Source organism: Episyrphus balteatus, chromosome 2 (genome assembly GCF_945859705.1).
Source record: "Episyrphus balteatus chromosome 2, idEpiBalt1.1, whole genome shotgun sequence".
Classification (NCBI taxonomy): domain Eukaryota; kingdom Metazoa; phylum Arthropoda; class Insecta; order Diptera; family Syrphidae; genus Episyrphus; species Episyrphus balteatus.
This window is the reverse complement of record NC_079135.1, coordinates 27221615-27247570: the sequence shown is the minus strand read 5'-3', so window position 1 is coordinate 27247570 and position 25956 is coordinate 27221615. Positions and strand designations below refer to the sequence as shown.

The 25956-nt window shown below is 30.7% G+C and overlaps 1 protein-coding gene across 2 annotated transcripts in view; it reads right to left on the bottom strand.

The window, feature by feature from the left end:
- The window catches only part of LOC129912644 (cell adhesion molecule Dscam2), a 151617-nt gene that overhangs the window by 46260 nt on the left and 79401 nt on the right, over positions 1 to 25956 (bottom strand). For both annotated transcript variants that reach the window (XM_055990983.1, XM_055990984.1), the window contains exons 8-14: positions 22227 to 22392; positions 13617 to 13707; positions 13237 to 13324; positions 12685 to 12833; positions 11778 to 11901; positions 4014 to 4141; positions 3444 to 3580 (exon numbers count right to left, since the gene is read on the bottom strand). In XM_055990983.1, the coding sequence (XP_055846958.1) occupies positions 3444 to 3580; positions 4014 to 4141; positions 11778 to 11901; positions 12685 to 12833; positions 13237 to 13324; positions 13617 to 13707; positions 22227 to 22392 (883 nt within the window). The remainder of the gene's footprint in view (positions 1 to 3443; positions 3581 to 4013; positions 4142 to 11777; positions 11902 to 12684; positions 12834 to 13236; positions 13325 to 13616; positions 13708 to 22226; positions 22393 to 25956) is intronic.

Sequence of the window (25956 nt, the reverse complement as noted above, 5' to 3'; positions counted from 1 at the left end):
TTTTCTTTAGAAAATAGCGATTGGCGCTTTGGTGAGGTAACTTAGTAGATTTTTGGTTTTGCATTTTCAAAGAGGAACTTTTAACAAACAATGTTGTAAAAACAAAAAACCCAAAACATAAACCGTATGGCTTCTAGTTGCGTTTTTTCGCATTACCTCACAAAAAAACAGTGTTTTTTTTTGCGTCACTTGAATAGAAACAAGCTCTTAAATTAGATAAAAATGATGAAAAATCATGGAAAACACTAATTATAGTAAAGCAATATTAAGCTTTGACATTATTTGCACATTATAACCAATTATGGGCTACGAGCTACCAATAGGCACCACAGAAAATGCATAAATAGAATTTAACATTGAAAATGCACTTCTACTGTACACAATCGTGGACCTAATTGGAGAAAGTGATAAAAGTGTTTGGTAACTTCTTACAAATTAAGAAAATGACATTTTCTACAATTTAAGGATTGAATAAGTGAAATAAACTTTCGTTTTTATCCGGAATGCATCTGTTTTGTTTTTATTGCGTTGTTTTTTCTTGAACTATCCTTGTGCAATCTCTAAGACGGTTGTTCTTCCACGTTCCTAAACTTGTCAAGAGCTTCTACCATTATTTCTTTGTAAAAGTAAGCATCTGTTTTTGAAGCGTGAAGCTTCAATTTTGCTATTGCACATCATAAAAACAAAGCGTATTACTATAACACATTTTAGTGCCCTTTATTGGCGATGCCATAAAGGTTATTCTTTTATAAACCAATGAAATAGGGCTAATATTAACGTGGTCCATCTGAGTTGGTATGTTTTCCTTTAAAAAACCACTCTTTACCTCACTACTTTTCAGTTCGAATGCAACTATAAAATAGTTAACTTTTTTGTAATCTTAGTACAACTTAAAATGTTGTTATTTTGCATTTTGAGGCTTTTTTAATGTTGTGCACCTTTTATAACTTCCAGGATGGAACAAACCAACACGTTTCCATCGCACTAACACCACGTTTTTGACCGATTTTAGCGGCAAAGAGAAGAAAATTGCAGCCAGTTTTTTAGTTATTTTTTTCTCTGCTCGTGACTTGGGTCTCACCTGTCTTATTTTTTGATTTGATCACTAGTTTACGATATTTTAAAAATTATCTCATCCAAATTTGGCAAATTTTCCAATATCTTTCTCGATTTTGCATAGTGCAGGTGCATTTCTAATGTAAGCTGCTATTTATGCATTTTCTGTGGTGCATATTGGTAGCTCGTAGCCCATAATTAATTATAATGTTCAAATAATGTCAAAGCTTAATATTGCTTTACTATAATTAGTGTTTTCCATGATTTTTCATCATTTTTATCTAATTTAACAGCTTGTTTCTATTCAAGTGACGCAAAAAAAACACTGTTTTTTGTGAGGTAATGCGAAAAAACGCAACTAGAAGCCATACGGTTTCTGTTTTGGGTTTTTTGTTTTTACTACATTGTTTGTTAAAAGTTCCTCTTTGAAAATGCAAAACCAAAAATCTACTAAGTTACCTCACCAAAGCGCCAATCGCTATTTTCTAAAGAAAAAATGTTGTTTCTATTCAAGTGACGCGAAGTGTAGATATTAAGCATGAACTATTCTTAAACTTGAAATTTAAATTAGATATGTTAAGAGAAGAAATTATTAATATTGAGTACGCCATGCAATGGGCAAAAACTGGTGTAATAAACACCTATATTTTATCTAATTCTGAAATACAATCAATCGAACAAATTATAAATGAAGAAAATATGCCTTACAACAATGTAATAGAAGCAGTTGAATTTGCCGATGTAAAAATAGCCTCAAATAATACATTATTGTTATACATTTTAAGCCTACCTATTACTAGCCCAGAAACATGTAACAAATTATTAATTAAACCAGTTAAAAGACAAAGAAACATAATAAAATTAAATTATAAAGAAATATTACAATGTAAAAAAATTATGTACGGCATAACAAATCAATGTAAAACTTATGATAAACTTTCAATTTGTAAACAGAATTCTATTATAGATATAAGTGAAGATAATTGTATAAGCCATTTACTATCAAGCGAAAAACCTTCATGCAACTACGTAAACAATCAACACGTCCCTTCCATAGAAGAAATCACACCCGGAATCATCTTACTTAATCAGTTCGATAGCACTATTGAAGTCAATGAGAAAGAAATTCCACTCAATGGAACTTACATAATTCATTTTAGTAACGCAACCATCCGAGTAGGACGGTATAAGTTCTCAGCATCTGAAAAGACGGATCATAACCCCCTGCCCGCATTACTCCAACCATCTGCCAATAAGCCACATATCGAAGAACTTTTATCACTAGAAATGATAAGAGAAATAGAAGCAAACAACACCCTATACATCAAGAAATTAGAGATAGCGAGCCAAAGAAAAACCATCTTCATGTTGTTATTATCAACGTTAGCAACCTTAGCAACGATGTTCGCCTTTTTCAAAATAATACGATCAACAGCAAAATCATGTAAGATCTGGAAAAGAGAAGATCCACAAGATGAAATCATATCAGTACCAAAACCAGCTGAAAGAACGAAAACAATAGTAATTGGAATTGAAGACATTGCAAACCACCTAAGGTCATCGAACGAGGACGTTCGAATTTAAGGGTGGAGGAGTTAACTCCACATTTGTTGAAATATTTTTGTTGGTCAAGCATTACCTCTATATGGGTTCGAGGTCACCGGATATCAAATGCATTGCACAAGCCACGAGTGCAATGACCAACAGCAACATACTTCTGCCATACGTTGCAGTCTGGACTGTGTGAAGTAAAAACAACAGAGTCATCAAATTATAAATTGAAAGAAGGTTTCGCTTAGGCTTTATCCATTAAGTTAGTTTAGTTAGAAATTGTAACTCGTAGACGTAAGAAATATTATGAGAAAATAAAATAAAAATTATTTTTTTAAGTAAAATAAGTTTGAAATAGTTTAATTTGTATATTTCTATTAGCATGGGGTTTAAGTTAAATTCTTTTAATTTTGATTGATATATCGATAAACCATTCTCAGAATTCTTCCGCAAAATGAACATGTCAAATATTATATACAAATTGAAAATGTCATATCTGGTAATTTCGAAAAAATATTTTTATTTCTAGGAAACAGTTGAACTGGAATAACTTTTATAATCGAAAGGTTGTGCTTTCTAATTCTACGAATTGTGAATTTTTTAACCAAAAAAAAAAAAACAAAAATTTTGACAGAACTAAAAGTTCCTGCAAACAAGAATTGAACTGTCCAACAGATAGTTGTTCCCCCATGGTTCTTTTTCAAAAAAAAAAAAAAAAAATTACATCCAAACTCAATTTCCAGTTAACTCATTTCAATAAAACCTGTAATCATTTAATTAAAAAGTCAACTAGTTACATATACATATATGTAAATGTTCTTCTTCCATATACTTACTTGCCAATAGCATTCTGTGCTGTGCATGTATATTCGCCACCATCCTCTTCCTTGACATTTGACACATTGACATGACTGATGACATCGTCATGTATCGTTACATATTGCCCAACAAGGAATCTCGAATTATCCGGTATCTATATATGCATGTATGTATGCAACAGCAACATCATTGGTACAATATATTCAACAAGTGGTCAATATCCATGTAATGGTGGATGGTAGAACAGATTTCGGAAAAAAATCAACAACAACAACAACAACAAAAATCCATTACACATCATCAGATTGGTTACAATAACGTCGATCCAAAAGCCAAAAGCAGAGTCCAGCCGAAGGCATGTTTGAAAATAAATAAAACAACAACAAAAAAAAAAAAAAGAAGAAAAACACCGGAAATTTGCAATTAAAATCAGAGGTTTTGAAAAAAAAATCAAACAAATATACAATAAATCTAACATATTAGGCTTAAACAAGCAATATACAAATTCTGACAGTCGGACAGACAGACTGGCGCGTAAAATCGATTAATATTACAAGAACCCTCAACTCATAGTTTTATATATTTACCGGAAATCCGTCCAGGGACCATGTAAATTGAGGAAGTGGATTCCCTGTTGCCACGCATTTCAATGAAACTGTCGGTCCCGGCTGCAACGTTTGCTCTGAAAACCAATAAAGCAGTTCCGGTGAGGCATCTGAAATGAGAATGAGCAAAATGTTTATATTTCTCCTATAGGTATTTGTTTTTATTTTCTCGGAACCGTTGTGTTATATAAATTTTTTTCTCTTCTTCCTTTTTTTTGAATACAAACAAAAATGAATGCGGGTTTTGCCTTCTTCCTTTTTTACAGATTGGAAGGAAAAGCAAATATCCATCTTGATTGCCCTATAAAATGTCGGTTTCCTATCGATCGGCTTTGACTGGGTAATTTGTGGTTATCATCGCGCACAGTTAGATGAAGAAGGACCAAGCAAATTGCAATTTTATCGCAACAGGAAGATAGAATAAGGCCACAAACATTCACACCAACTTATCAAACACACACACCAGTCGACACGTAAGGAAACTCTCATCTTTCCTGGCTTCTTTATTCTTTTTCTTTTGATATCCCGATGACGGAAATTTGTTTTTTTTTTGTCTTGGTTTTTCTTTCAAGAATTTTTTTTTTTGATCCAATATTTATGTTTTAATGGCGGTTTTTCATTAAGAATTATTGAATTTTATTGCCTCAAGTCCTTTCTATAGCATCGAAGGACATAAAAGTTAATATTTCAGACTATCCTGTGATTTAATTTGAAAAAGGTTCTAGGTGTAGTAATTTTCAGGATTGCAGGAAACTGCGAGTTAAACTAAATTAAAAGTCCTTGACGTCAAGGAAGGCGGAATTCCATCGAAAGGATGTTCTTCGAAAAGTATAGTTATTCCACAGATATAATTTTGAAATCGTTTGAAAATTCTAATATAGTTAAAAATAATTTTCAAAAACCCCCAGTTTTTCGCACTTGAGGCAATTTCTAGCTAAAATTGTTTTATTTAATAAGTCCTGTTGGATGAGAATTTAGATAGAAGAAATTCTTCTATAAAAAACATAGATATGCTTAGAAAATAGAACTTTCCACCACTGAATGTTCAGTTAACAAAAAAAAAAAAAAAACTGAAAGTATATTTTGGAATTTTGTAATTGTTTTTTGTTTTGCGGTTGTTTTTGGTATTTTTCATTTAGAGTTTTATTTTTTTTTTTTTGTTTGTGTTTATTTATATTTTGGCTTATACACCAGTTGTTTTGGGTATTTTAGAGAAATTGACTTTCAAAAATTGTGTAATTAATTGTTTTCCAGAGAGAAAAAGAGAGACAGAGAAATATAGAAAAGGAAAAAATATTAATAGTAAAATGGAATTAAATGTCAACAACAAATGTGCATCAAGTCCATTCAATTAGAGTTATGGTTATGATGAGGTTTCTTTTTTTTTTGGAATGAAGAACTACATATTTTGAGTTAGTTTAATTAGAAAACTTTTTGCTGTCGACTAATTACTTGTAGTTTTTAGGTTTCTGGCGTGATGAATGAAGGGATTCTAGAAAGCTTAGGAAAAAGTATGTCTGTAAATTTGAAGTACACAAAAGTTTGACTTCAAATAATGACGAAAATGACGTATGAATGAATTCATGTGATGTTTGAAAAATGACACATGGTAAGATTAAACAAAAAGTTAGCTAAAAAAAATAATTAATAATAGAATGAATTGTATAAAATACAATTTTTCATAATGTTAAATTTAAAATCAATAAAAAACCCTGAAGAAGTCGTGAATTACGACAAAACGTTGTGAAAAAGATGAAATAAAGTTTTATTTTCATTTGCATTTAAAATCAAATTGACCAAAATAGCATATAAATCTATAAATCTACAAACAAATTAGAAAAATATGTTTAGGGTCAAAATAATGAGAATAGAAATTTCAAATTCAAATTATTCGAAAAAGCTTTGATAAAATTTGCATTTTATTTATCATTTATGGGTTTATAAACGGGCAGAGCACAAAAAACAAAAAAGTGTATTCTTCAATTTACTGCCAAACTTCAAAAGAAAAACTAAAAATGGCAGTGATACAAAGCTTCAAAACGCCTTAATAGTCCAGACAAATTAGACATTCAACCCAGAAATAATTCACATAGGGCTGAAAATTGGTACAGAGCATTTAAATGTCGATTAAAGTAAAGTCCCCACAAGTCCCATGTGTGCATAAAAAGTTATTCAAGTTTTAATGTAGAAAATTTAGGTTTTTTATACATATATAACCTTGAAACGGGAGAAGCTATCAAAAAAAAGTATATGGACGACTTGTAGGTTTTGTAATTCCCCAAAAAAAATGTTATGACACTTGACACTTTTTTTCTACGAGACATAGTTTTGAAGATATCGTGGTTTTAAAATGTGTTAAATATCGAAAATATACTTAAAAAAAAAAAAAAAAGAATTGGTAATATAAAAAAGCAAATTATCTACCAGTTTCTCAAAGACAAATTTTTGATAGGACTCATAGTTTAAGAGTAATAGGCAAAAAACCGATATTTTTGACATTTGACACGTTTTAAAACCACGATATCTTCTAAACTATATCTTGTAAAAAAAAAGTGTCGCAACATTTTTTTAGGGAATTACAAAACCTACAAGTCATCAATATACTTTTTTTTGATAGCTTCTCCCGTTTCAAGGCTATATATAAAAAACCTAAATTTTTGACTCTGTACCAATTTTCAGCCCTATGCGAATTATTTCTGGGTTTGCTCTTTTTTATGTTTATTTTGTCTGGACTATAAATGGTCCAGAAATAATATCAATATGAATGATGAATTTCTAGACCTTAAATGATTCAAATCGGAATTCATTTTGATATCTGGAATAATATCAACAAAAATAGTATGTCAATTGTCAAAGCTGTTTTGAAGAAAATATTGATAAAATAGATTTCTTTGAGATTATATAAACTACTAGCTAGCCCCACCCGCTTCGCTGAGTGCATTTGAATCATTTATTTTCAAAACATGATAAGTCCACTTTTTTTCAAAATTCGTTTTTTTGACTAAATTTTTACTCTAGGGATAACCACGTCTATCTTCAAAATAATGTAATATCTAATCCATCTATATCCGATTTTACAGCTAAGCGAAATATTTTTTTAGTATCAAAAATGGGATAAGTCCCGGACTTATCATCTTTTGAAAATAAACAACAGCTTTTTTATGTGTAAATGCTATATTAAGCTACTGGCTGAAAATCTTAAGTTTAAAGCTTCTTTAAAGTTAAAGAAGCACTCCGGACATTATATATACATTATATTTTAATCTCAAATACAATTTTGTGATAGACTGGAGATGAAAGCAAAATTGTGTACCCATTTTAAAAGTAATTTCACATCCGTATATTTTAAAGTATGATAAGTCCAAAAGCGTTTTTATTTTTTATCTTTTGAACTATCGCTCCAAAAATTAAAAACGAAACGGTATTTTGTACCTAGCCAAAAGTTCTACAAAATTTATTTTTTATAAATTTTGCTACACACATCAAAAGAAAATAGAACGTTTTTTTCTTCTCCTGCAAAATTTAAAATCATGGACTTATCGTGTTTTGAAAATAATGATTCATTTATAAAAAAAATTTAACCTGTGTGAAAAGTGAATTTATATTCATTGCAGTGAACATTTCTCAATTTATTCTAATGTTTTTTGGTTAGATCAATACCTCATATTTTCTTTATTTATGGTTTAAGCGAACGTAAGATGAACACAAAATCAAAAAAGCAAGTCTGACGGAATCATTTAACATCTTTGTCTTTGAATTTTCCAAAAAAAATGGTAGCGTCTATTTCGAAAACAGTTGATTTTACAGAAAAATGCATAAGGCAATATTTGTAGATAATTTTATGACAAATAATTTTACTACAGACCCCTATTGACCTTTGAGCAACACGTCGCGAGATATATGCGAAAAACTGATTTTCGTGACCTTTTGACCTATATAACTTCTAACGCCGGCACGATATCAATGTCGATTTTTCACATCTTCATTAAAACGTCGTAACGAAGGTGTATAACCAAATTCAGCCCAGTAGGAAATTTTCAAAAATGCCTACTGGGCTATCGCATCGTGCTGAAGTTTACTATGATTTTTAGAAACTTTTTGCTTTTATTGCTTATTCATTTAACGAACCGTGATTTTTGTAATTTTTATGCTTGGACACTCAGTTTGAATCAAATCATTCCTCGATCATTCGTATTGTAGTTTGGCCTTCAGAATCAAGTGGAATTATTGTCCAATAACCCTACTTAGAAAATTCTGCCGCTGATATATAGATACTTTATACCAGAAGAAGCCAGATCCAGTGCTTTTTATTTTAAGATGTTTTCCCCGTACCATCAGAAACCAGGTGCATATGAAAAACACAAACCTAAACACTGAATGACCATACTTTCTTTAATTCTTAACTTTTGGTACTGGGAAAACATCTTAAAAATAAAAAGCACTGGATCTTCTTCTGGTATAATGTATCTACCTATATATCAGCCTTCACAAATCAGTTGACACAATTAGAAGTGAAAACGATGTAGTTAATTACCCGACGGAGTTATTGAATTCCTTCGATTAACCAGGAACTCCGCAATAGGAGCACCAATTATATTGCTCCGAAATATCAACCTACCTAAAACTTTGTAATAATACCAGTTTTCCCGTAGGGAATTTAATGCAGCTCTGATTGAAGCTACCATTTTTTGTGGAAAATTCAAAGACAAAGATGTTTTGCTTCATCGAATTTAAATGATTCCGTCAGACTTGCTTTTTTTTTATTTTGTGTTCATCTTACGTTCGCTTTAACCATAAATAAAGCGCAAAGCCCATTGTTGAAAATATGAGGTATTGATCTAACCAAAAAACATTAGAATAAATTGAGAATGTTCACTGCATTAAATATAAATTCACTTTTCGGTTTTAAAATATTTTCACACATGTTAAATTTTTATTATAAATGCACTTAGCGAAGCGGGTGGGGCTAGCTTTAATCGATAATAATTGTAATAATTTTGAAATCCTGTCTGAATTAATTTGTTTACAAATTAAGCTAAGTTAAATTTTTTAAAAAGCGAGAGTGTTTCATCACTCGTACAAATTAACAGCTATGTAAAGATGGGAGAAAAGGTATTAATTTTTTTTTATACAAACCATCTACACATATATATATATATAAATTCATTAATTTTAATAACTTGACAAAAAAAAATTACCAAAATCGGACCAGCCAAACGCGAGTTTATCGGCCACACACAGTTAACGAACTCTTTTTTATATATAAGATAAAGATGTTTTTTTTCACAAATTTAAAAACAAGTACGTTTAAAAAATACAAGAAAACACAAGAAAACAAAAACAATTATGAATAAAAATGACGTTTAATTTTGAATATTTTTGAATTTGACATTTTTTTGTTAATCTGTAGAATAGAGTTTTCTTGATTGAAGAATTCAATTTTGTTATCTGATTGTTAAGGAGCCTAATAATTTTATTCGTCGAACAGTTAACTGATTGTTTATCTCTTAGAGTGTAAAAAACACTTTTCAATAAAAATTTAAATCTTTAGAATAAGAAATCTTTACTTTTTAGTGGATAAAGGGGTCAAACGACCACTGAAATTTTGCTCTTATTGCTTTTCTTTTAGTGTCATTAGGTTAGAACTAAGCTTTGGACCTTTTTTCTTATTCTCACTCATTTTCATTCAAATAAAAAATAAAAATAAAAATTCAATTCCAATGCCCACTGATTTCAATAGTTTTCTTATGGTCCCTATGAATTGCGACTTGGATGCGAATATCTTCTAAACGGTTAAAGCAACCAATTGGAGACAAAGGACTTTTTTGTAGAACATTTAAGCCCCTACAATAATCCATCTTACTAATTTAATTATAATGACTTTTCAGTGAATTAGAAAATTTTGAAAAGTAAAAAAAGTTTTTATATTTTTGTTTAACTTTGTCCTCGAATATCTTTCAAATAGTTAGATTAATAAAAAAAGTTAATTAGACCTTTTTTGTGAAGCAATTTGTTTCCTACAAGAATATGTCATGCGCGTTTAATTATTATAATTTTTCAATTTGTTACAAAATTAAGAACAAAAAAAACAATAATTACACTGGTCAACAAGGTTTTTGCCACAAGAACCAAAATATACTTTTCTAGTAGTTTTTGGGGTGCTGAATCCGAATCTGAAGTCAGAAAAATTTGATTGGCCTTCGTTTTTGAAACATTACCGTTAGAAAATGTCAAAAAACGTAATTTTGGCTGTTTTCGAGGTTATGTTTTTATGTGGAGTAATTAATTGTGAATAAATTTGTAACGGTGCCTATAAGAGCTAGTTTTATTCATTCAAAAAATGTTTATATCTTTCCGATATCTCTTTTATTGCCCGAGATATTTAAAGTTTAAGTAGCGGTCTTTGAATCAGAAACAACACTGGCCAACCAAATTACACTTTTTTTGCCACAAGAATCAAAATATACTTTTCTGAAGGTTTTTGGGTTGCTGAGCTCCAATCCACAATCAGAAAAATTCTATTAGCCTTCGTTCTTAAAATATTACCGTTATAAAATGCAAAAAAGGGTTTTTTTTTATAACGGTTATATTTCAAGAACGGAGGCTAATAGAATTTTTCCGATTGCGGATTTGAGTTCAGCAACTCAAAAACCTTCAGAAAAGTATATTTTGGTTCTTGTGGCAAAAATTCTGTGGCCAGTGACTTAAACTTTAGATTAAATTTAGTTTCTCTTTGACTTATTAAATGAAACTAAAGATATCTCGAGCAATTAAAGAGATATCGGGAAAATTTAAACAGTTTTTGAAAGAAGAATATCTGTTCTTATAATAACCATTACAAATTTGTTTATAATGAATTACCCCACATAAAAACAGAACCTCGAAAACAGCCAAAATTACGTTTTTTGACATTTTCTAACGGTAATATTTCAAAAACAAAGGCCAATCAAATTTTTCTGACTTCAGATTCGGATTCAGCACCCCAAAAACTACTAGAAAAGTATATTTGAATTCTTGTGGCAAAAAAAAAGTTAAATTTTGTTGACCAGTGTTATTAAAGATTTTCTCGATTTTTGGACCTCAAATATCTACTAAACGGTTAGATAATTCAAAAAAGTGTATTTAACCTTTTTTGTAGAGCGTTCAATTTTCTATGTAAGAATATGTAAAAAAATTGGCTAAAAAGTCAATTAATAAAAAAATTATTTTTTTTTGGTAGAAGCTTGATGTAAAAATGGAAAATTGAAAAGCGGAGGACCTTCCCATTCAATTAAAGAGCTCATATTTGGTGAGTGTATTCTAGAGATGTCTAGCAATCGAGTTTTCGAAGTACCAAATAAAAAAAAAAACGAATTTCCATTTTTTTGACCCACCCTATTAGATATGTTATGTAAAAAAAACTTTTTCAATATTATTGCTTTGATTTAGTAGAACCAATACGTTCAACCTAACAGTACATTTGTGAAACAACGATGATCCCTATTCAGAAATAGTAATGTTTTTTAATGCAAAAGTTTTCAGATTTAACAGTGTCTGACAGAAATGTTATGCAAGCAAAGGGCAAAAAAATGGCGATGTTATCAATTTGTTAAGTTCAGTCTTCAGTGACAATACTTCGCTTTTAATTTGTCATACAGACTTTCTAATAAACCGACATTCTTAAGGATGATTCTCAAAAAGTATTTTTTTTTTTAGCAATTTAATATTAAAAGGTGCATATCTTATTTGTCTTCATTCATAACTCACCTCCTAACTGCAATTCCGCTGTTGATTGTATTTGTTCCCATTCGTTTGACACAAAACATTGATACATTCCAGGATCTTCTTTAGTCACCTTTTTAATAATCAGTCTTGGTGGATCTGTGAGTATCTGAAGAAATAAAAAATTAATAAGAACCTAGAAAAAAACACTTGAAATACAAACAAACACACATAATATCATCACCACCAGTCACTTCAAATTCCTATACATAAAGCATTTGGATAGAAAATCGTTTTCGTTTGACTTCGCTATTTCTTATTATTTTTTTTTTGTCGTACAACAAAATGGAAATTCTATTGGCGCGAATGCAAATGTGGGTCAAAACCTTCTTCACCTCAAAACATAAATTTCACATCCTGTTTTGCATTTTTGCATTCTGCATATTTCTCCATCCATCCATCCATAAATCCATCCATCATTATTTTAAATCTTATTAAGTATTTCTCCCCCTACCCACCAACCAAACTCTCCACCACAATGGATGGTGATGGAGAGGCGTTTGAAAACACTATTATCCCGTTCCATATTTAAGCTTGATGCATGAGATGCAAATCAAGGATATATGGAGGATGCGGTATATGGCGGATGGTGGATGCGGGTTAAAAATCACAGTTCAACCGCTCGCGCTCCAGCTCAACTATGCAGATTCCCCCCAACCCACATTCCACAACCCAGAATTCTGATGCAGCAGAAACCCACATTCGCCACGAAATTCACTTATCTATGATACTTTCTATGTGTTTTTTTTTTTGTTGTAACTTTTTTTTTTTTTTTTGTATTTTTAATTTCATTTTATCCCCATTTGCAGGATACGAAAATTTTATTTTTTTTCAAAAAAGTGGGTGGTGGTTTGTATGTATTTGTGTATATGGAACAGAAATGATGACGTACCTCAACTCGATTATCTCTCAGAATTGGTTTTCCATCATGTAACCAATTAACGTCGTGCACAGGATGTCCAGATACGATGCACTGAAACTGTGCGTCCTTGTCCACGTCGACTGTCTGTACCTGCGGCTGCAGATGAGCGGTTAATGGAGCTGAAAGAGGAAGAGAAAAAAACCACACACACATATAGTAGAAGAGACTTTATAAGCTAAGGTATCCTATCCTTTTTGACTGAGTTTTTTTCCACAGTCCTTTTTTTTTTTTTCTATTCTAATCTAGGTATAGGTCTACAGATTGTAGAAAGGCTATTCAGGGAAAGAGAGAGGTAAAGTCAAATTTCATTAGAATCCTGCATCAAACATTGATAATGACAGTAGCTTTTGCGGACGACAAGATATATGGGGCAGAAGGATATTCGCAGGAGATGAGGTTATCATTGGGTATTGGAAGAATAGGGATATGTGGTGAGGGTGTAGGTATATGATGGAGTCTGTGTCCAGTCTATATATATGGAAAGATGGCGTATCCTTTATTTAATTAAATTTCATTGAATACCTGTGACAGTGAGCGACACTTGGATTGTTTCCTCGCCGGCAGTATTATTCACCCAACATAGATATTTGCCACTGTCCTCGAGTCGAGCCTGAAATAAGAGATAGAGAAAGCGAATGAATATGGATATATGGAACTGAAACTAGAAAATTGGAGCATTGGAGAGAATATAGAAATAGCAATTAGAAAATACTTTGGGTTTTTTTTGTTTCATTTTTAGTTATCAAGTGGGAAAGTAGAAGTATTGAATTGGAAAGGAAGTGTGTTATAGCCAGTCATCGCGTAAGATAAATGGGTAAAGATATTTTCAACATTTTCAGCAAAAGGATGTGTAAATATGAATGGCTTTTTGGATTAGAGAATAACTTTTGAAAGAAACTTACCTTGGTGATTTTAAGGAGGCCAGCCGATATCATTGTTATTCGATCACTTAGTTGTAAAGGCAGTAGTTGCTCGTTTTCTTCCTTAAACCATCTGAAAATAAAAAAAGAAAATAATTAATTCAAATGAGATTTTCGAAAATAAACTTTCAAGTAATGTAGACGTCAGAATTAAATTTTTTTTTTCGAGAAAATTTTCTGTACCAACAAGTAAATAATTATGGTACTTTAGTTCAAGAACTGTATGAATAATTGCACGAAAACACAATAAATTCTGAGGTAAAATTTCAATGGAAATTCCTGAGAGTCTGCGTTTTGTTTTGAAACTAAAAGCCCTCAGTAATTTAGTTTATATTAATTATTCAGAATTGGAACTTGTACTTCTTAAATGATAACCGTTTTTCAAAAACTGCTTCTGTGAGAAAATAGTCTGTTCAAGTAATGTTTAAAAAAGATACAAATTTAAATACATTAAACATTATCAGAAAATGATCAAGAGCATCCATAATGCAATTCAAGATGTTCCAGTACCTCTGAATTGAGGCTACGTTTCATCTGCAATATCTTTTGGTCTTTGCTGAAGTCTATAACGCATATCGAGCTAAATTTTTAGCTCGATATAATTTTAATTTTTAATTTTAAACTTGTAAGAACTTCGACAAAAAATATTCATATTTTGCATTCATATTTGCATTGCAAGTATCTACATACATTGGTTCCGTGTCAAAAAAAATTTCGAGATTTTAATCAAAAAGAACGTTACAATGGTGGAGAAATCTAAAAAAGTTGTTTTAGTCTTACCGTTAGTGGTTGAAATTTTGTGCGAACAAGTTTAGATTTTTATATTTTTTTTTTTAAATTTAAATACTAAAATTAAATTCATTGAGTTTTGGTATGAGTTTTGGAAAAAAAAACTATTTTTTTAAGCTTATACAGGGTGTCCCAAAAGTAATGGATCAAACGAAGTATGCTGGTACGGGATCTTAAGGGCTCTCAGAATTTGGTAACTTGTTCATCCCAAATCCTTACGGTTTTCGATTTAATGCAGTTCTTGTGAGATTTCGAAAAATCCCTACTTTGCAACAGTATTTTGCTTCCTGCGCCCATTATTGATTTTTGTTTTTTACAATTCTTTTACTTAAACATTGCCAAATAATTAGGGGCAATTAACAAATTAAAATATTTTTTATTTCATATGCCATTTCGCTGCAAATTAACTAACAGTTTCAAGTTTTATGAAAAATCAATTTCTAACTTTTATTTGAGAGCAACACCACAAAAAAAATTTGTATTGTGTGGGAATGGTTTATTATTTTAAAAAATTGCCCTGTTATTGTAGTTTTCAAAAAAGTATAAAAGTTTCCAAAGTTGCAGTTAGATCGCAAAATATTACAATTTTAATTCAACAAAACAGGGTTTTTCAGAGCCAAAATACAAACAAAAATAGAGGCTTTTGTTCAAAGAAAAATAAACAAATAACAGTTCGAGAAAATGTGTTTATTTTTGGTTGTTTTTTGTTCTGAAAAACCCTGTTTTGTTGAATTAAAATTGTAATATTTTGCGATCTAATTGCAACTTTGGAAACTTTTATACTTTTTTTAAAACTACAATAACAGGGCAACTTTTTAAAATAATAAACCATTATCACACCGTACAAATTTCTTTTGCGGTGTTGCTCTCAAATAAAAGTTAGAAATTTTCTTTTTATAAAACTTGAAACTGTTAGCTAATTTGCAGCGAAATGGCGTATGAAATAAAAAATGTTTTGATTAATTAATTGTTCCTAATTATTTGGCAATGTTTTAGTAAAAGAATTTAAAAAAACAAAAATCAATAATGGGCGCAGGAAGCAAAATACTGTTGCAAAGTAGGGATTTTTCGAAATCTCACAAGAACTGCATTAAATCGAAAACCGTAAGGATTTGGGATGAACAAGTTACCAAATTCTGAGAGCCCTTAAGATCCCGTACCAGCATACTTTGTTTGATCCATTACTTTTGGGACACCCTGTATAATCAAAATATGTATAATTTGTAATTTGTATAAGATTTAAGCTTAAAAAAAAATGTTGGCGAATGGCGGCTACATCTCGCTCGGTCTAGGTTCAATATTTTTAATGCAGAAATTGTTTTTTTTTTTTTCAATATCTTTATTTGCAATTGCAAAATTTATATTTAATGCAAAATATGTATTTTTATTTGTAGTAAATAAATTTTTTGTTAAAATCTAAAATGCGGATTTTTAATTGCTATTTTTACAACACTGGTTTAATGTGGTTAAAGGTAGTTTACACTTGCCCTTTAGAGCAATTTTTTTTTGTCTTTAATCAATTACGATGAAGTAAGTCCATGAAAAAAGTAGATAGACGGATTTACTTAAAATTTAGTAACTTAGTGATTTTTAAACGGTTAAAGCAATCTATTTGATGCCAAGGAATTTTTTGTAGAACGTTCAAGCCCCTACAAGAATACATCTTGCTTACTTGATAATAATGAACTATCAGTAAATTAGAAAATTTTGAAAAATAAAAAATGTTTTTATAATTTCTTTTAACTTTGACCTCAAATATCTTTAGAATGGTTAGATTAATGAAAAAAGTTAACAAGACCTTTTTTGTGGAGCAATGAATTTCCTACAAGAATAAGTCTTGCGCATTTGATTATTATAATTTTTCAATTTGTTACAAAATTAAGAACAAAAAACGAATTTTTAAAGATTTTCTCGATTTTTTGACCTCAAATATCTATTAAACGGTTAGATAAACGAAAAAAGTTTTCAAGGCCTTTTTTGTAGCGCGTTCAATTTCCTACAAGAATATAAAAAGAAATTTGCTAAAAAGTCAATTAACAAAAAAATGATTTTTGTTTAGTAGAAGCTTGATGTAAAAATGGAAAATTGCAAAGCGGAGGACCTTCCCATTAATATAAAGAGCTCATATTTGGTGTGTATATTCTAGAGGTGTCTAGCAATCGATTTTTTTTTAGTACTAAATCAAAAAAAAGAATTTCGATTTTGTTGACCCACCCTAATGTATATTCTAAGCACTGTCCGTATCCTCTCTTCTTAGCCAGTTCAATGCCTGGCTGCTATAACCTTACCTTTGAACTCAACTTCGCATATGGAGGTTTCACAGCTGACCTACAATTTCGTATTTTTATTTTTTTTGTTTTTTGACAAAAATTACGACCTCCAGCCGCCCGCAAAGTTGTTTAGCCCGCACCGACCGCCAAGCAAGCTACTCGTTCGGTTGTGAAAAAAACAATCATTAATGTTTTTTTAATGTCAAAAAAAAAAATACGAAATTGTAGGTCTGAACAGGGTCTACAAATTTGATTTGAATATTTTTTTGGATATTCATCACCAAAAAATAGATAATGTCCAAAAAACAAATTGCATATCGTAAATGTTTGACTTTTTTTTTATCGATATCTCGAAAACGGTTCATGATACGCAAAAAATGTGTATGCATGAATTGTAGAACATGGTAAAAGCTACAAAAAAAAAATTTTCGTATCTCGAAGGATAGCCGAGTTATTGTCAAAAAAGTTATTGCGGAAAAAGCTCATAGGAAATCTTGGTCGAAAACTTCACGTTAAGCTTTTTTAAGCATCCCCTACAACATATCCAAAATTTAGCTTTCTCGGTCATTTTGCATTTTCAAATGTATATAATGACTGGACTATACAGAGATATGTTCTTTAATTTCACTGAATCTCTGTCAAAATATTGAACCCCATTATAAAGAAAATTAAATTCTCTTTAACGAATTGAATATAAAAATATTTATAAAATAGAAAAGTTTTGTAAGTATCTACTATTTCTTGGCAGTCCTAACTTTACTAAAAGCAACATTTTGCCAAAACTAACTAAATCAAATATTTTTCAGAATAAAAACTTCATGTAAACATTTCCTTTTTTCTGTTGAACTACAAAATGTAGTTTTTGAGTTGTGTTTATATTTTGTTTCCAACATCACTTCCCTATAAACCTACGTTCATGAATAATTCCAACATCATTTACTCTATATAACTGTAAGTTTAATATGCCCAAGTATAATGTAGTTTATATACCCCCACGTGTATGATGGCTTTAGTGCTGCCAACTACTACTATTCATGGCCAAAAAGAAGAGGACGACTTTCTAACAAAACTCTCTGGAGTGGAATTTTTCGTGGTAATTTTCACGTGGACCACGAGACATTGCATGCAATTAATATATTATACAAAAGGGTTGTCCTTCTCCATCTCGTCCTCCATCTGCCCGAACGAAGGCATCCCAGTGTCCAATGCTCTAGTACCAACCATCATTCCATCCTATTTATACCCTCTTCTATTCTTATCATCATAATAATAATTTTATGCGTCCTTTGTTTTTATTTTCTTTTTTTTTTTGTTTTTACGTGAAAAAGTTTTGCTGAGTTTTGTGTTGTCCTTTCGACCTAGTTTTTGGGAAAAAAAAAAAAACAGGATGTTATCCAAACAAACCCTTTATTTTCCTTCTCTCTGTCTCTATACTATTATAGACTGTGTAGAGTGTAGTTGCACACTTTATATACACGAACTACCTACATCTTTAATGTAAAGAGAGATGAAAGTGCATTAATGTTGAAGAAAAAGAAACAAACAAAAAATATATATCAACTTTCAGATTGACAAAAAAAAATGGAGGATTGTTTAAAAAAAATACGAGTAAGTACACAAAAACCAAAAAAAAAAAAAGAGAAGCAGGAAAAAACCACGTGGAATGACCATTCATATATTATTTAAAATGTTGCTGAAGCAAGTTCCTGCATACTGAAATGCTCATTTGCATATAAGGAAATTTTCAAAAGTATACACAAAGTGCATACAAATAAATAAAAATATTTTTGTTTTTCTATATGGAAATGGCAATGAAAGGAATTTTGAACATTGTGCTGGAAAACATTCTCAGATATGATACAAAAATATTAAAATTAAATCAAATATTTTTAACACACACACAAAAACTTGTTTTCGTTGGATAAAATAGCATCAACTTTGAAGTTTTATTCCTTGGAATTTATTTTAGTAAATTTATACAGAATTGAACCATTTGTATTCCACAATCTTGTAACCAGCTGCATTTAAAGGTCTCAAGGGAATTTCATTTTCCTTGGCTTCTGGGTTTTTTCTTGAAATTTTGTACATATGATTTTTAGTTAATTTCCAAAATACTTTAAAAATATTTCACTTGCAACGTATAGGTACCCTCTTATATAGGTTTTGCAAAAAGAAATAAAAGGGTGTTTTTTTTTTTTTTGAGAAGCAGAAAATAATGAATATTTTTGTCAAAATGCTTGTTCTTAAATATCGTAATATAACCATATACATTATACAATTTGGGATATGTATCAGAAATTTGACAATAGATGAAATAATTTTGGGTAAAAGGGTGTTTTTGTAGAAGAGGAACTAAATTCTGTAATTAGACCTAAAAGACAATATATGTATAGCGTAGTACATTTAAGAATATAAGTACACTGGTCTGCAAAATTTAACTTTTTTTCTCCTTCAAATAATTTTTTGATATAATAAAAGATTAGATTGTCCTGAATCTAAATCTGGTTTCAGAAAAATTCTATCAGGTACCATTTTTGTAAAAATGATATTTGAAAAATGTGAGTAGTTTCTAAAAAATCACCCTTTTAGATCCATTTGAGCTTGTATAAAATTAAAACTATTTGTCGCATTGAGCTCAAATTTGGAGGACTTATTCTTCATAATATGACCTATAGATTGACAACTTTTACATTCATGTTTACTCATTTTTTAAAATACTGATTGACAAAAAAAGCAGACATTTCGAAATCCTTCACTTTTTAGTAAATCCTACATGAACAAAAGCACCTTAATTAAGGAAAATGTAAAATATCAATGCCCATTATATTTTAAAACTCAAATATTTAAAGAAAACCAAATTAAAATACATTAAACAAAATTTTTACGTGTTTTGAAATTGTATAATACTATTTTTCTATTTAGAAATATCTTATTTGTAATAAACCATTCGATAAATTGCCTTGTAAAGCTTCAGATTTGTTTTTCCTAGAAACAAAAGTATACTTTTCTTATAGTTTTTGATGTACTGAGTTAGAATCCGAAGTCAAAAAATTCTATCACGTGAGGATTTTGAGATATTCGCATTAAAGTATCACAAAATCAAGTTTTTTCGTAGAAAATCTCAAAAAAACTACTATATCTCAAAAACCAGAGCTGACCAAAATTTTTTGTGTTCGGATTCGAAATCAGCACACTAAAGTCCATTAGAAAAGTATACTTTTATTCTAGGGAGAAAGATATATTAATTTTAAGAGATCAGTTTCTTTATGGTAAGATATGCCAAACCTACTAAACTTACTTAAATTAAGATATCTCGGAGAAGAAAGAGATATTGAGAAGATTGAAATTGAATTTGAAAGAAAAAAATAAGTTCTTTCATAAACCGTATCAATTTTAATTGAAAAAGATTACCTTGTGCCAAAATATTTCTTCGAAAACAGCAAAAACATGGGTTTTTGAGATTTTCTAACGGGAATATCTAAAAAACGTGACGTGCTTCTGACTTCAGATTCGGAATCAGCATACAAAAATCCTTTAGAAAAGCATAGTTTTATTTAAAGGAGGATTTCCTTGCAGACCAGTGGTATTAACGTTCTATTTTTCAAGAGAACCAATTATAAAATTAGCCCTTGAGTGATGTGGTGTTTTCTTAGGTTTTTGTTGCATAATTTCAAAGATAATTAAAATGGTTTAAACAAGACACAAAATATTATTTTAAAATCATATTATTACACTCGTATTGGTTGAAATGTACGAACTTACGCCATTAAATTGCTAACGAGTTGTGTATTTCACTATTTCTCGCAGATTTGATACTCAAGTAAAAAATGATTTGTATAGGTCACTGTAGCGTATGCGTAACATTAGTTTCTATGAACTTAAAAAGTTAATATAAAATACAATTCAATCAATTGATTATGGTAATTTTCAAATCTTTTCAAAATTGTATTTTCATGTTGAACAGAAAAAAATCAATCCATACTAGACATACTTGTTAAGCCAATTAATTGACAAAAATAGAAGAAAATGAAATTAGGAGCGAGGCATACGTTGAGCTGCCGGCCGGGCCCCGAGGAGAGTGAGACATCAAAAGAAAGATCTTCTTTTACATACCTAACTGAAAACTAAGTGTTTCTTGGAGGTCTAGTTTCTGAGTTATTGCTTCTTAAATTCAATTTTTTCAGATTTAAGTCTCGAAACAAGTTTTGTTTATACAAATAAGAGTTCCCATTAATTTAGCTAAAAAAAATTACAAATTTATTTTTTCAGATTTTCGAAAAAAATCAAAGGGGTACCCCTTGCCTGAAAAAAAGGCATTTCTTCCAAATCCATCGAATGATACATCAATAGAAAGGTCTTTCTAATCTCTAATCATAACTGAAAATCAAAAATGTATTAAAGGTCTGGTTGGTACGAAAAAATCCCAAGGGTAGTACCCGTTGCCAAAAAAATGCATTTGGAAAAATGCAATTCGAGTGAAACATTAAAAGGAAGGCCTGTGTGCAAGCTTTATTCATAAATTAAATCCAAGAGTTTCTTTACGAACTTTTATATATGTATAGAAACAGGGTTATTTATATAATAAAGGGTTCTTCACTGGGACCCTGACACGTGGGACCCTGACATCCGTTAGGAGCCGTGTCTGTCCCAATGATATGATAAAAAAATTACCAAATCATGCATTTGCATCAGTTTTTATTATTTCAAACTGAGAAGAGCAATATTTTGTAAAAAAAAAAATTTAATTTATATAAAAAATTGGACATTCTTGTTAAAAAAATTAAAGAACTGAACCTTTTCAAAAAATGGACCGTTTCAAAAGTAAAGCATTATTTAGTCCATTTATGAGAAAAAAAAGATTTGGGTATTTTTGTTAAAAGAAATGGTATATTTTAACAATTAAAAGCCCGTATTTGTAAAAAAAACCCTGGAGAACATTTTTATAAACAATTTTGTACCGTCTAAGAAAAAAAGAAAATAATTGGATCGTAACAAAAATATTTTTGATTTTTTTTTTGTGTACAAAAAAAATCGAACTGACTAAACTTTACAAATTTTGGCAAGTTCTTGTAAACAAAATTTGACCGTTTTTGTAAAAAAAGTAGCACTGTTAGCAAAAAAAAAAAAAACGACCGATTTTAAAGAAAAGTTTTTGGTCGAAGAATAAGAATACCTATCCGAAAAAAATTGCTATAAAATAATTTTTGTGTCGTTAACTAAACTGTTTTCAGCTCATTTCAGTCCTTGACTATGCTTGAGTTTCATTATTTCTCGTCAAAAATTATAATGCGAATGATATCTGACCCCGAAATCAACAAAAAAAAAAAAAAATAAACTTTTCCCTCAGTTCTGTTAAGTTAATTGCTTCAATCATGACACACCTTGTTTAAGTTTAAAAAAGTTTAAAAGTTCCTATACAATACAAAATAGCACAAAATGATTATTAGGCAGACATTTTCTTTTTTTTCAAAACATAAAAGTCAAGTTTTCTGCACACACACACACAAATACGAAAAAAAACAAACTCACTTACCTATATGTTGGCACCGGATGTCCTTGGGCTATACACGGTAACGTTGTCTGGCCATTAAGTACAACATGCCTCATTGAATGCTTCTCTACATTTATCCTTGGCTGTACCATTCCTTTGGGCTCTGTTACAATGATACGTCCTGGATATGTTGATATTTGAATTTCGCCTGCATTTGCAATTGCACACATGATTACGCACAAAAGTCAAGCCAAACAACGTTAAAGGTACGAGTTTACAATCATTATGTGTAGAACGTCGTTTTATGAAAAGAACAAAAAGAGAGAGAGAGAAGGTTATAAAGAGAAAGAGATATATAAAAGCATATATATAGATTATTGAAAACATATTAAACGGTTGCAGGTGAATGAGTATCTGGGGGATTAAATAAAAGCTAAAACCATTCCCTTGTATTAGTTAGTTACACCTCTATTCCATTTCAATTTCTACCTCTCTAACTCGCATTGAATTTATTACCCAAGATGTAGAGGGTGAAACAACGTTGAAAACATTAATGATCCTTGAAGGGAACATGAATTAATAGCTTCTAACCTGCCTGCTACATACTTTACTTTGGGAGTATAGAGAACTTATACGCGATGGTGGTGGCGCCACCATCGGCACTCTCTTCTCTTCATCTCCACATTGCAGATATAGATAGAAAAGGTGAGGGTAATACAGAGCAAAGGCTTTCCGAAATTAAACTCCGAGATTTAATGCACAAATATTAATGCTTTGCACTCGATTACATCACGGTTCGGCGGCGGCAGCACAAGCAAGACCGAAGAGAATATAAATGGCCTTAGCTGATGTGTAAGGATGTCTGCGGAACAAATGCGCTATACCAAAACCATACTCTCAATCTATCTACCGCACCCTTTACCCCTAAATAGGGGTTTTCCCCCTATTTAATTACAGAAATTCAAGTCGAATAACCGCGCGTTAAATGATAATAAATCATTTTGTACGATGTTATGGAGGGGTCTCAAACTCCATATAGGAGAAAACATGTGGATGTTATAGGGAATAAGAGAGAACAACTGGACATGGATATTTAGGCAAGAGCAAGGCATTGTGTTCGCATTAAGGGAGGGTTATATAGATGTTTTGTGTAATTTTTTCGGATCATTGTGTAAATCACTGCTTTGCTTGTCCCAAGTAATAAAAAGTTATGGACCGGACAGCCATGGATAATAGCCTTGTTTTTGCTCTGAAAAACTGGATGGATGGTGAGTATAGGTATAAGCATGGCTAAGAGCCTAAAGGGAATGTTTGCCAAAGTGCTTTTGTCTTATAGATAAAAGTATAATATTAGGGTCGTGTAAGAGGTGTGTTAAAGGATTTCCTCATATATGATGGTAATGGCATTTGAAAATGTGTTGAAAGGAAGAATCTTCAAAAAATTGATGGTATTAGCAAGTTTATAAGGGGTATTTTCTTAAGAGTTTTTTTTGTGATTTTTTTTAAGGTAATCAACAAGTAATACGGATTTAAAGCTCCTTTTATCAGAATTTAAATAATAAAATTTAAGACATTTTATGTCTAAGGTCCGCCCTAATAAAGTGATCACCAAAATAGATAGGGGGCAAAAAGTTTTTTGAGTTCAGTTTTTCAGATTTCCCCTATTTAATTACTGAAATTACAGAACTTCAAATCTTTAATCTATAAAATGTTCAAATTTCATTGGTGAATATTTTTTTAACATCCATATTAGCATAGTCGGATCCAGGGGGGGGGGGGGGGGGGCACGGGGGCACGTGCCCCCCCCCAGAACTTAAAGTTCATACTTAAAGGAAATCAAACTATAAGAGTTTTAAAAATATATGAATAATAACAGAAAGAACTTGAGTGAAATTCTTGTCTATTTCTGGCTGAAAATGCGAATTTTGTTGATTGTTTCATCCCTTTCCCATGAAAAGCTCCACCTCACAAATAAATAAACGATTTTTCGATTTAAAAACAAGTGAATTTTCAAAGTGATTTTGGTGAAAAATTTTGATATGGACATCGAATGACATTGAATGATATAAAAATATATGCAACTCTATTTTTTCATACAGAGGGGTTACAAAATTTGCACTTTTTTCGTTGTTTTTTTTCAACATTAGTGTTTTTAAAATAGCGGAACACGTCACAAAATTGCATAAACTATACATTATAGAACTGCTATATATGTAGAACAAACTTGCATTTCAGAAGTTTGCCCAAGTTTGCACCCCGAAAATAAAGACCCCTTGAAAAAAAACTCCTCAAAAGCGACCCTTACTTATAGATTTTTATAAATATTATTTTATTGAGAAAATTTCTCCAGGGATACCTCTAAAAATATGTAAAAATAATAGTGTTCCAAATTTCAAAAGAATCGGTGCAGTAGTTTTGAAGTTATGAGGAGCACCGGCGTTGAAAACATTAGTTGTGGGGATAACGATTTAAAGTTTTGAACTCTGGACTAAAAGACTAAAACGTTCCTAAGGGTAGTATTAAAATACTTATAACTTGGTCAATTTGGCTCCAAGAGACCTACGATTTGAACACAATATTCTTGAGGTATAAAACAATTTAACCCCTTGTAGCCCAATGTGACATTTCTGTAACAAACCGAAAAAGATTGCATAAAAGCTCTACAAACTATTCTGTAACAAACCGAAAAAGATTGCATAAAAGCTCTACAAACTATGCTTTTTTTGAAAATAAGCAAATTTGTAAAAAATTAATTCAGAAAAAAAATAGTTTTTGTTAGTAAACCCCACGGGGTTTTATTTTTGGATTTTAGGAAAGTGCCTAAAAATTAATATTAGATAGTTTTTTGCTTGAATTTTTGAATTCTTTTGGTCATAACTTTTTGGTCATTTGGTACCTATTTGATGTGGGAAATGTGCCTAAATATTTTTGGCCAGGTTTTGGACCACTGTGGGTCGTTAAAATTTTCTGCTTGTTAGTCAGTCGTATGGTACTTCACTTTATTTCTAACTGTTATTGCTGTTTTTTTTGCCAGTCCGTCCCTTGTGCCCCCCCCAGAAAAAAATCCTAGATCCGCCCCTGTATATTAGGAAGTTTAATAAATCGATCAGAACTTAGGGGTAGAATACGCCATTTTGCATTTGGAAAGAATTGAATAAGTAGTCTGGAATGAAGTGAGGTCGTTAGGAAACCATAAAGGTCAAAATTGTAAAAACCGGCCTTTTGGATGTTAATAATTTTAATTGCATTTTAAAACTTGATATTTTAAGTATCTAAAATGCGTTCACATGGCTTACATTTTTCTATATTTTTAGAAACTTAAAAACGCAAACTCTTATGACGACTTTTCACGAAACATGAAAAAATTAACTTTTACCACTTTCAAATACACAACGGTTCATTTTTTAATAAACTACAAATTTCTCCAGTACGGCCTGCAAGAAGAGCACATTTCAATGCATAAAATTTGAAGAACTTTCCAATTAAATACCATGTGAAAGTTCTGAAAAAATGTTTTTGGTAAAAGGGTGTTTTTTTGAGGGGTTGAGTTATGTGTGACAGAAATATCATAACATCTGATAAAAATACTATTTATTTTTTAGATTTGGTGAAAGACGAATGTTTTTTATTACAACTAAGAATGTAAAGAGTTTGCAGAATTATCTTGAGTTAAGGGGTTTATGAAAAGATGAACTTCAGAATTAGTACCATACAAATTGTGACAAAAATATCCCCAATAAAAATTGGTAAAAATATTTCATTTACCAGAGGC